General features: G+C 47.7%; 1 protein-coding gene across 2 annotated transcripts in view; it reads left to right on the plus strand.

The window, feature by feature from the left end:
* ARK2C (arkadia (RNF111) C-terminal like ring finger ubiquitin ligase 2C) overlaps nucleotides 1–11,408 on the plus strand; it is a 128,925-nt gene extending 117,517 nt beyond the window's left edge. For both annotated transcript variants that reach the window (XM_009433935.5, XM_529953.9), the window contains 2 exons: nucleotides 4,245–4,351; nucleotides 4,789–11,408. In XM_009433935.5, coding sequence (XP_009432210.1) covers nucleotides 4,245–4,351; nucleotides 4,789–4,906 — 225 coding nt within the window. In that variant the 3' untranslated portion in view covers nucleotides 4,907–11,408. The remainder of the gene's footprint in view (nucleotides 1–4,244; nucleotides 4,352–4,788) is intronic.
* Nucleotides 11,409–12,102: the final 694 nt, after the last annotated feature.

Consider the following 12,102-nt stretch of genomic DNA (forward strand, 5'->3'; position numbering starts at 1 on the left):
TACAGTGAGCTATGATTGCACCACTGCATTCTAGCCTGGACAACAGAGCAAGACCCTGTATCAAAGAAAGAAAGAAAAAGTATAAGCTATTGAGCCATGGAAAGACATGTTGGAAGCAGAAATGCACTGAGGAATTCTTAAGTAAAAGAAGTTAGCCCAAAATGGCTGTGTACTGTATGTTTCCAAATATATAACATTCTAGAAAAGGCAAAACTATGGAGACAATAAAAAGATCAGTGGTTGCCAGTGGGGAGGGAGGGAGGAATGAATGGGTGGAGCATAGGGGAGTCTCAGGGGAGTGAAAGTATTTGGTATCATACTCTAACGGTGGATACATGACATTATGCATTTGTCAAAACTGATAGAATGGTACAACACAGAGCAAACCCTAATGTAAACGAATGAACTTCAGTTAATAGTCTATTGATACTGGTTCATTGATTGTAACAAGTGTGCCACACTAATGCAAGATGTTAGTAATAGAAACTCTGTGTTGGGAGTATAGGGTATATGGGAAAACACTGTACTTTTTGCTTATTATTGTTATTATTTTTTGAGACAGAATCTTGCTCTGTTGCCCAGGCTGGAGTGCAGTGGCATGATCTTGACTCACTGCAACCTCCACCTCCTGGGTTCAAGCAATTCTCCCACGTCAGCCTCCCAAGTAGCTGGGATTACAAGCATGTGCCACCACACCCAGCTAATTTTTATATTTTTAGTAGAGATGGGGTTTCACCATGTTGCCCAGGCTGGTCTTGAACTCCTAACCTCAAGTGATCCACCCACCTTGGCCTCCAAAATTGTTGAGATTACAGGCATGAGCCACCATGCCCGGCCTGTTTTTGCTTAATTTTATGTAAACTAGAACTGCTCTACAAAATAACATTTATTATAAAAATAAATAGATAAATATTAATACATTTTTAAAACATTCATCCTTCCCAGGGGAAATTAAAAGCTTGACAAACATTAAGAATCTTAGAGCAGGACTGTCCTCATCATTGTCAAGCCAAGGACCGTCTTCACTCCCTCATGAGACCCTAGGGTGCATTGGTCGAAAGCACTCTTAGAGTTAGAGCCAATTTTGACTCTCGGTTCTACCCCTTATAGCTCCGTTACTTTGGACAACTTGCTTGGCTTTTCTGGCCCCTCCCTGTCCACCTCCCCCTTTTAAAATGTGAAATGGGAATGATCTCATTAGTAGCTACCATACGGGGTGCTGTGGGGACTCAACGGGATGATGCACTTGAACAGCTTGGCACAGTGCCTGGTATCTACTAAGTGCCCAGGAATGGTGAGCTGCTGATATCTTGATGCTTTCCCCTAACCCATGTGCTGGTGGTGTCAATGTCAAAGACTGTGAATCAGTATAGGCAGCTCCTCTCAAGGCACTGGATTTATTCGTAAATGATTTCGACCGCAGTTATTGAGTACCTACTATGTATCAAACCTTGGCTAGTGTGCTAATAGAGGAAATGGCAGCATTTCAGTAATTAAGGGTGTCATCTACACGGGGAAAATGATCATTCTCTGGAGAGAGAGAGTTTTAAGCTATTGGAGAAGAACATAGAAGGAAATGAGTGGTGTATTCAAGTCCAGGAGCAGCACCTGTGTCCCGGACCAGGGAGTGTTTACTCCTACCAAGGATGCACGCCTCACCTGCTGTCACTTCAACAGGCACGAAGAAATTGTGAAGAGAACCAATGCTAAGAATTAAAAGGGGAAATGGACTGAATCAAGTCGATAAAGGGCTCGGGTAAAAAGGAGAATAAAAAGAATTAAGGGAATAAAAATATTATAAAAAAGGAACAAAATGAATTAAAAATAAGAAATGAAAAAAGTTAGGACCCAAATAAAATGTGGAAAAAACCCTTAAAAATTATACACAAGTGAAAAAGACAATAAAGAAGAAAAACACCTTAAAAATTTAAATTGAGAGTATAATCATATACAATAAAATATATACTTTAAAATAGTAATGATGTAAGAATAAAAATATAGAAAATACCGAGTCAAAATAGAAAAATATGCAAAGAATAAAAACTAGAAAGAGATATGAAAGCAACATATAAAATTAACATCAATAACATCATAGTTAAAAGGGGGCTGGGCACACTGGCTCATGCACTCTGGGAGGCGGTGGCAGGAGGATAGATTGAGCCCAGGAGTTTGAGACCAGCCTGGCCATCATAGAGGGATTCTGTCTCTACAATAAAAAGAAAAATTAGCTGAACATGATGGTGTGCACCTGTAGTCCCAACCACTTAGGAAGCTGAGGTGGGAGGATTGCTTGAGCCTGGGAGGTCAAGCCTGCAGTGAGCCGTGATTACACCACTGCACTCCAGCCTGGGCAAGAGGGCAAGGCTGTCTCAAAAAAAAAAAAAAAAAAAAAAAAAAAAAAAAGTAAAAGGGAAGGTTAATGAAACGAGAAGATATATAGATTAGACAGCAAAACAAGGTAATATTAAGCTAAAATTTTTAACTATTAAAGGAAAATCATGAATAATGATGGCAAAAAAATAGTAGAAAGTAGGCAAATAGGCAAATTGGTGACTCTTACCAATACATTTTATTGGACCTCCCTTTTCTAGCAGGGTCAGCTAAACGAAGGCCACTCTTCCAGCAAACACAGCTGGACTCTTAAGCAGGCAGATCATCATGACTCTATTCATACTCTAAAGCCATGACAGTTATACGGGACTATGGATGTAATTCTGATTTTCTGGATTCTGGATAAGGGAAAACTTATTACAGAAGCCTAGCAGGGTATGCAGTGGAGTATATAGGGCACAGCGAGGCAGAGAGCAGAACAAATAGATTTTCTTGTGTGTTCCAGTGAGGTTACAGTATTCCCCAGACTAAACCAGACTCAGGATCTCCAGAGTTTAGGACCAGGGGCCAGAGAAGGGAGACTTGGCATCCGGGCCTTGCCCCACGGTCATTCTCTAGGTAGTCTTCATCTTGTGACTCTTCAGATTTTTCTCTTTGCAAAATGATCTTGAAGTCAGCCTGTCTCTGGAGAGGGACAGAATGGGTAATTTTCTTCTTATGGTTATTGTTAGACTGTTTCATGGCACAGTGTGAAGATGTGAACATGAAAGGTGGGCTGATTTCGCTCACTGACTAGATTTCTTCTTTGCCAAAATATTTACCAAGTACTAATACGCCTTGTAAGTGACCAAGTATGGGGTGGTACTTAAAGAAGGGTAAGTCATGAGTCCATGCCATCTGAATTTGAGACTTTACATAATGGTAAACTACATAATGATTCTACATATGGCTTCTACATAACGGTAAACTATTTTCAAATAATTAGCATAAAATGAAAAACAGTACAAGGGAAGTCAACAAGTATAAACAGTGTTTCATGATTGCTTTACGATAGTGCCTATCTTAAGTGAACTTTCTGGATAGAAAGATAAATCCAACAATATAAATAGTTTATAACAATGGCTACAGTTTGTAAGAGTTGATGTCTTCACGTAGTTATCAGTGAATAAATGAGTCAACAGTGGTTGACTGAAAGAATAAATGAAACCTGCTGGGCCTGAAAGTGGAGGGAGAAACCTGAAGGCAGGAATCTAGGTTATAAAGGGTGTTGAGGGGGAGTGGATGGTGTGAAGGGACCAGAAAAGGGAAACTGTGCACAGTCATAGCTTTGCAAAGGATCGATTCATTAGGAACCCAATTTCTTTCTAAGCTCTGTATCCCTAGAAAGTGCCTGGGACAGCAAAAATGATGTCCACTTGACCTCTTCCTACTGCCCTTGCTGCAGGAGAGTAGCTGGGAAGGAGCTCTGGGTATTACTTAAGAACTTTATGGCCGGGCAAGGTGGCTCACACCTGTAATCCCAGCACTTTGGGAGGCTGAGGCAAGCAGATCACCTGAGCTCAGGAGTTCAAGACCAGCCTGACCAACATGGTGAAACCCTGTCTCTACAAAAATACAAAAATTAGCCAGGCATGATGGCAAGTGCCTGTAATCCCAGCTACTCAGAGGCTGAGGTGGGAGAATCGCTTGAACCCAGGCGGTGGAAGTTGCGGTGAGCCAAGATCACGCTATTGCACTCCAGCCTGGGCAACACAGCAAGAATCCGTCTCAAAAACAAAACAAAACAAAACAAACAAAAAAAGAAACTTTAAAAAACCTGACTCCCAGGGGAAGAGCAGGCTGTGGGTGAAAACCACCAGCCACCAGCTGAGTCTGCCCCAGGTAATGAATACTACTCTCTCTGCTTCTCATAGCGAAGACCCCAGGATGGCAAGGGCAAGAAGGATGAGGGAGAGGAGTCAGACACAGATGAGAAATGCACAATTTGTCTGTCTATGCTGGAAGATGGAGAAGATGTGAGGTAGGAGACCGCCATTTTGATTCCCTCTCCCCTCTCTTATAGGTATTGGTGACCAATCACTGCGCCGTGTGTCTGGGAGTTGGGGTGCTTGTTTGCTTGTGCACGTGTGTGCCAAGTGTGCTATAATGTGCTTCTTGGTGCCCTGGGAAGGTGGGGTATGAAATGTTCTAGATGTGTGATGCCCGGGTATGGACGCGAGGATGAAAAGTGTAGGAGAACAGTGTGGTGTTCGGTCTGAATGAGTCTAAGACAAAGTTGTGGCTTTGTTTCAGGCTGATCTGAAAGCGCTTCCTGGTGGAGGCTTCATGGTTTCCCATCTCAGCCACAGCCTCCCTCCATAGCCGGGCAGTTCCCCAGGAGTCCTAGGTGTGTGTCCCTGCTCCGCTCAGTGTCCCTCAGCTCTTGCCGGGCCCCTGACTCTCCCTCCTCTCTTCCAGACGCCTACCCTGTATGCATCTCTTTCACCAACTGTGCGTGGACCAGTGGCTCGCCATGAGCAAGAAATGCCCCATCTGCCGAGTGGACATTGAGACACAACTGGGAGCCGACAGCTGAGGGAGGAATTAGCCAGTGGACACCCCGTTTCCTTCACCAGGTCCCCCCACGGCCATAGCCCTTGCAGCCAAACTTTGCCTTCTGAGCCATTTGACGTAGAGGAAAAGCCTGCAAGCACATTTTGTGGAAAGAGGAGTTGGTGGTATCGGTGTCGAGGGAGAGGAGGGGGTGGGGGAGGACCCACCTCTCCAGAATGGCGACTGTCCCCATCCGCCTGGCTGAGCAGGAGAGAGGGAGCTGGCGGTGCCCAGCGCAAGGGCGGGAAGGAGGGGCCCAGGCTGCGGAGAACCCAGGTGGGATCCTGAAGGCACTAGCTGACAGACGGGCCCCTCAATCCTGTCCTCTGAAGGATTGTATATATACCTCTCGACCACGTAGGAACCATGTAGGGGTCTCTAGCTATTTCTGTGGATGGCAGCCGGAGCATGTTAGCTTAAGAAAAATGTTGTGTGTGGTGCTCTAGTCATCTTGTGGTGGACATGTCGCTATTACCGAATTCGCACCAAATATTTCTCATTGAGTTTCTTGTTTTGGTGCCTGACCGAACCAACGACAGCCCCAATCTTCCCGTCTTTATGAGAGAAAAGGAAAAAGGAATCAAAGGTGGAAGAAAAAAAAAGCCAAATTCTGTTTACGGTGAAAAAGGATTTTGTTTTTCACCCAATTTGGGAGGCGGGAGGGGGGGGTTCTCGTTTTGTTTTCGTTTTTGTTTTTACCTTGGCTTTTGTTTTTCTCATGTTTACAGTGCACGGAGTGTGGAAGGGGGTCTGGGAGAGGGAGAGCTGGAAAAGGAGCTGATGGGGTCTTATCCTGGCCTCTGAGGGTTCAGCGGAGGTGAGGAAGGCAGCAGAGCTCCAGCAGGTGAAGGGAGAGTTCATCTAGGCGGGGCTCCCCAGGCCCAGGGCTCAACTTCATGGCCCCAGCTATATCCCCCCAGTTCCACACTAAACCAGGGAGGGCTCGGCCCTCAGCTACAGGTACCCGCTGTGTTCCTGGGAGCCGAGAGACCCATGGTCACTCCGACTCCTTCCTTTAGGCTGTGCTCTTGCCTGTCACAAAGAGGCAACGTAGCCACTGCCTCCCTATGCAAAAAATTAACCAGATGATGCAGATAAGACAGCATAGGTGATGGCCGCTTGGTCTTGGCCACAGTGCTCTCAGCCAGCACTAAGGGCTGAGGTCAATACCGCAGACCTTGGGGAGGAAGCTGAGCACCCCCCGGGATGTCTCCAGTCCTGACACAGTCCCTCAGAGATGGCCCTGGCTCTGAGGTCACATCAGCTAGGTTTGGGAGGCCCCTCAGCTTGGTTTGGGAGTGCCCATGTCCCTGGTCTCTGGCTGCTTCTCTGACTCTTTGATAACCTTGGGCAAGTCCCTTTCTCTGTGCCTCAGTTTCCTTCTCCTTTGAGTGGGGAGAGAGAACAGTGCAGCCCCATTTCCGGTCCTGCTACCTCACCTAGATGTTGTGAGGATTCATATTCTCTGTCCAGCCTGTTCTATGCTCTCTTCTGAGAACCTTGTGGGGTGTCGGGATGGGGGTGCTGGGAGACACAGACCTGATACAGTATATCTTTCTGCACCACCTCACAATTTTCCTGAACCCCAAAGGGAGCAGAGAGATAAGAGGACAGAAGAATGGAGATGGGAAAATCCACCAAATTCCAACCCAAACCCAACTTTCTTTCTCCCTATGTGGAAGACACCAAATTAGCTGGAATTCTGCCACCTTCCTTTGTGCCCCACGCCCCACTGTTCCCTCATTTGCACTGCTCTGTAAGCCTCCCCCTCACCTCCATTCGTAACTCAGTCTCAATGCCCTCGTATCAATAAGACCGGGGTGAGGGGGACAGGATACTTGTCACATATTTGAAGAAATTCCATACAGTGAAGGAAATTTGAGTCTGTATTGCTGCTACAAGGGTAAAACCAGGACCAATGGGTAAAAGTAACAGGCGGGCAGATTTTGGCTTGAGGAAGAGCTTCTGGCACGACTGGTTCATGCGGGAATAGCTGCTCTGGCCACCTGCAGGCAGAAAGTGGGGGAAGTGGCTCCTGGCAGGAGATTTCTCCCAGCACTAATATCCTGGTGTTCTATAAAATCTTTATTGAGTGCCTACTGGTGCAGGTGCTGGGAGAGACAATAGCTTTGAGAGCTCACAATCTAGCTGAGGAGACAAGACACATCCAATGCTGCAAAAATGGTGAATAACCTGATTCAGGGTTAGCAGCAATGAGTATCACAGCGTCCGACTCAGTAGCTCCAGTGTATAAAAATGTCTCCAGGGCTAAAGGCTGGAGATCTCACCAGTGGGGAAAGTACATCTGAGTCAGGATTTTAGGGGAAAGCTAGTTACTGATAGCCACAGGAGGTTGAGAATTCTGCCCCATTCTCTCCAATGGCTGGGTGAAAACCAAGAATTCATCAGAAGATGGCTTTGGCCTGGAGGTAGCTAGGGTGGTCTAGGAAGGTCACTCCTCTCTTAGTCTCAGTCTTTCATTCTTTCTGCTGAGACTGGCCTGAAAGGCTGGCAAGTGGGAGGGAGTCAGTGGGGAGGCCAGGATAGAACTAGAGCTGGTGTCCCAGGTTCCAGTCTGGGCTCTTCACTGACAAAGTGGGCAACAGTAGAAACTTCCCTTTGTCTCTCTGGGCCTTAGTTTCCTCAGTTACAACCTAAGGAGGTTGGATTGGATGCTTGCTAATTTCCTTCTGACACTCACACTTTGTAATCCTCCCTAACATCAACACATCTTCAAGGCGGCAGAGCTGTGCGCCCACCCAGCTGTTGAAAAGGACTTTGTGTGGGCACACACTCTGTTTCAAACTGGGCTGGGGGCACACGTGCTGGGTGAGACAGTGGGCCCTCGTCCCCTCCCGCCTCCCAATTCTCTGCCCCAGGCTAATATTAGGGACTGGGGAGGGGACCACCAGAGGGGAGAGGGAAGCTGCTTACTTTGGGGGTAGACCCTGAAGCCCCCCCTCCTTCCCCCACAGATGGGGACAGGAGGTGATGGGGCACTCAGAACCCTGCAGCTCCCACTTCTTTAGCCGGGCAGCTGTTTGGGGGACAAGAGAGGGCCAGGGTCTGTGCTTCTGCTCCCGGCACTGGTCAGGGAGTCTGGGAAGAGTGGAGAAGAGGCAGGGTCAGGCCTCAGCATCTGACATCCACCACCTCCAGGAGGGGAGACCACTGGTAAGTCCTCCTCCTGCTCAACTCAAGGGACTCAGACCCTTTCTTGACTGGGACGCATGAGTGCCTTCTGGGGTGAGAGCAGCCCCAGGGTTTAAGTTGGGCATCCTAGCCGCTGCAGCAGCTGTGCCGCCGCGGGTCCACCGAGGACGCCAATCAATCAACCCAACACCACAAGCCTGGTTGGGTGCAAGCAGAGGGTGAGCAGGGGCTGCCCCTCCACCTGGCCAGGACCCCCTTCGGCCCCCAGTCGCCCTTGGCCACCACCTGTGGCAGGACTCAAGCTCCTCTTCTGCAAATGTTCCCAGCCTCCGTGCAAGTATTCTTAACTCTTTACGCCTAATGAACAAGCACAGTTTTTCAATGGTGAAGAAAAAAGCACCAGACTTTTTTTCTTTTTTTCCTAAAGAAATCCCCTAAGCCCCCCGCCTGCCGGCGGGACAAACACTCCCTGCGTGGGGCTGTAGCAACGTCTGTCAGGCCCCCTTGTGTTTCATCTCCTGCGCGCGTAGAGCAAATGCTAGAGCGATTTCAGCTGATAGAAAAACAAAAATGAAAAAAAAACCACAAAAAACAAAAAACATGGCACGTTGCTAGTTTACAGGGTTTTGTGAGTTTAAATGCCTTATATTTAACAATCATAATTTATGACTAACTTGTAGATATCGTGGGTTCTTATTTAATTATTTTTATAGTTGTTTTGCATTTTTAATTATAATTTATTTATTTAGAAAGGATACTAATTTTTTTTATTACTCCTATTACCTCATTTTGGCGTTGTTTCTGGGAGTGGAATGCTTTGCATGCATTGGTACGATGACAAACAACTACGAATACAAAAAAAAAATTTAAATAAAATTCTGCAAACTTTATTTCGTCCGAACTATCAGGGTGTGTGATTGCAAGCTGTCCTACCGTGGTGCTGGCCTTTTTGGATACATTCCATACGAAATGCAAACCTTTGATTCTGTATGCTGTGATCTAGTGAAAAACTCCAATATAGTGACTGTATTTAGCACATATATAAATATAATTTGCACTTGTCAGCAGACTGGGGTAATCCTTTCACTTGCTACACTTGGCACCCCCCCCCCCCACCACAACCCTGCCTCTCCATCATGAACCTGCCTTTCCTCCTCCCTCTCTCCTCCCACAACCTCAGCCCACCCAGCCGCTATCCTCTGAGGAAAGTCTTGGGGCACTAGAGGCCACTGTCTCCACCTGGCCTCCAACTCCAGAATTGGAGCCCTCCAGACATTACAAGAGGAACATCAGAGAGCCAAAAAGCCTGACTTCTTAGAAGGAGCCCTGGACTGGGGAGCCGGGAGGCTCAGGTTTTCAAATCTGCTCCATGACAGACGTCCCAGTGACCTTGAGCAAGTCCCTTGGCCCCTGAGTCTCAGTTTTCTGGGTGGGGTGAGTGAGGAGAACTGGGAGATCTTTAGGGTCCCTTAGATTCAAGTAGAATGTGACACAGATCCCGTGGGAAACCACTGTGCTGTGCTGTCTCACCTTCTCAGGAGAGAAGAAAGAGGGAGAAAAGGCAGGGCATGGTGGCTCACGCCTGTAATCCCAGCACTTTGTGAGGCCAAGGTGGGCAGATCACTTGAGGTCAGGAGTTTGAGACCAGCCTGGCCAACATGGTGAAACCCTGTCTCTACTAAAAATACAAAAATTAGCTGGGCGTGGTGGTAGGCGCCTGTAATCCCAGCTACTCGGGAGGCTGAGGCAGGAGAATGGCTTGAACCCAGGAGACGGAGGTTGCAGTGAGCTGGGAGCGTGCACCACTGCACTCTAGCCTGGGTGATAAGAACAAAACTCAGTCCAAAAAAAAAAAAAAAAGAGGGAAAGAGGGAGAAAGGATTGGGAGGAGAAAAGGAGAGGAAAGAAGAAGAGAAGAATAGAGAGAGTGAGCTGAGAATTTGAGCTTGCTCAGAGTTGACTTTTTGGAGGGTTTTTGTCCTATAATATGTGGCATCCTGTGGGTGACAGGGAGGTGAGTTAGGTGGACACGTATAGGACGTGCCCTTTCATAAGGCTTGGGCAGTCATTTGGCGAGTGAGCTGAAATCCATGTCTTGTTAGAGATAGGGATGGGGTAGGCAGAAAGGAGCTCCAAACTATGGGTTTGGGATTGGCACCCCTATCCTATCATCACCCAGAGTCTTCATTGTTGAGATGCTGCCCATGGAAAACAGATTGGGACATAGATTTTGGAATCAAGGTCTCTGCTCCTGGCATCTCCACTGTGCGTCTCCCTCTGCCTTTGCTCCCTGGCGACTGTGGGCAGGAGGAGCTTCTTCGGAGGACCGGGAGTGGGCCTCCAGTCCCCCTGCCCCTGTAGAGGAATAATGAGGGAGGACATGGGGAAGTCACTGTCAAAGGCTGGCACAGCTGTGAGCCCAATGCCTCTGAGCGAAAAGGAGAGAGAGGGAGTTCACGCCCCTGAGAGTAGCCCCCTGAGCCGGCTGGGACCTGGACTGCCTGCTTTCCTCCTGCCTCTGCCCCTTTCCCTCCTTCACAGCTTATCCTCCTTCTTCCCTCTTTACATCACTGCCTTTACCTGGTGGGGATGAGGCCCCATGGGGAAGGTGCTGATGTGGAGGGAGGAAGTGGAGACCGAGATTCGCCATACTGCCCAGGGAGGCTGTGTGAGAACTGGGCTGTGTATGGTCCCTAAAGCCTCAACTCTGCCCCAGCTGGGCGATGGGTGCCCCTCTCTGGGCTTCCTGCCTAGCTTCCCCTTCTGCCTCCAGCCTGGAGCCTTGCTTTCCCTGGAGACAGCCCGTGGAGTCCCCCACCACACTGGAGGGAGCACGACCACCACACTGCTGGGCCTGGCAGACACCACGTCTTTGGCAGGGCTCCTGGACGGGCATGCCTTATGCTGCTCTGCAGGGTCAGAGTGGAAAGGGGCCCTTTGCCCTGGCTGGCCTGTGCCCTCACCCTTGAGCCCCTCCCCCCACTCCACCCCTGGCCTCGGATGCGGCTAATTTCTCAGCCATGGAGCCAGCTGCACCAGCCCTCGAGGGGGTAATTTTGTTGCCCCTGGCAAGTGAAAGGATTATCCTCAGTGTTGATTGTCCTTTTTTGTAATCCTCCTGCTGTTCTGTTCTGTTGTGCTGTGCAACATTTTGCTACATAGACTATTTTATAGCAGAAAGCTAGAAGAATATTTATTATGAATATTAAAGCAATAGTGCATCAATGAAAAGGCGGAGACATTAGGAATTGTGTAAATGCTTAGATTCACTTTTGGTGGATTTTTTGTACTTTATTTATAACTAATAAAAATGAACTGCATTGCTAACTACACCTTATGCGTGCTGGGTGTTTATTTTGGTGCGTACCCAGGGCATGTCGGAGGAAGCCTCGCCAGGCCTCTGTCTTTGTCCAAGATAAGAAGCACTATCAGTTATCTATCTAGCTCTCACCAACTTGCCTTGTTCTCTCTCCTTTTCCTCTTATTTTCCTCTTCCCTTTCTGCCCCTCTTTCACCCTTTTCTTCCCCCTCCTTCTTGTCTCTTATCTCTTTCTTTCTTGTATCTCTTTATCTCTTAAAGAATCTGTTCTATGACTGTGGACCAATCATCTAATTGACCTATTTCCTGAACTTTAGGTATGAATTGTAAAGCGGAATTTTTTTATTTTGGCTGGAGTGCAGTGGCACAATCACGGCTCACTGCAGCCTCAACCTCCTAGATGCAAGCCATCCTTTCACCTCAGCTTTCCAAGTAGCTGGGACCACAGGTGCATGCCACCATGCCTGGCTAATTTTTTTTTTTAATTTTTTTGTAGAGACAGGGTTTTGTTATACTGCCCAGGCTGGTCTCAAACTCTTGAGCTCAAGTTATCTCCCAGCTTAATCCCAAAGTGCTGGGATTACAGGTGTGAGTCACCATGCCTGGTCGAAAGTTCCCATTTTTGAACAATCTCCAAAGAGTGTTTGAACTGGAGGGCTACTTGGATTCTCTGTAAAAAAGAAGGAACTTGATTTTCAATGGGTGGT

Source organism: Pan troglodytes, chromosome 17 (genome assembly GCF_028858775.2).
Source record: "Pan troglodytes isolate AG18354 chromosome 17, NHGRI_mPanTro3-v2.0_pri, whole genome shotgun sequence".
NCBI classification, from domain to species: domain Eukaryota; kingdom Metazoa; phylum Chordata; class Mammalia; order Primates; family Hominidae; genus Pan; species Pan troglodytes.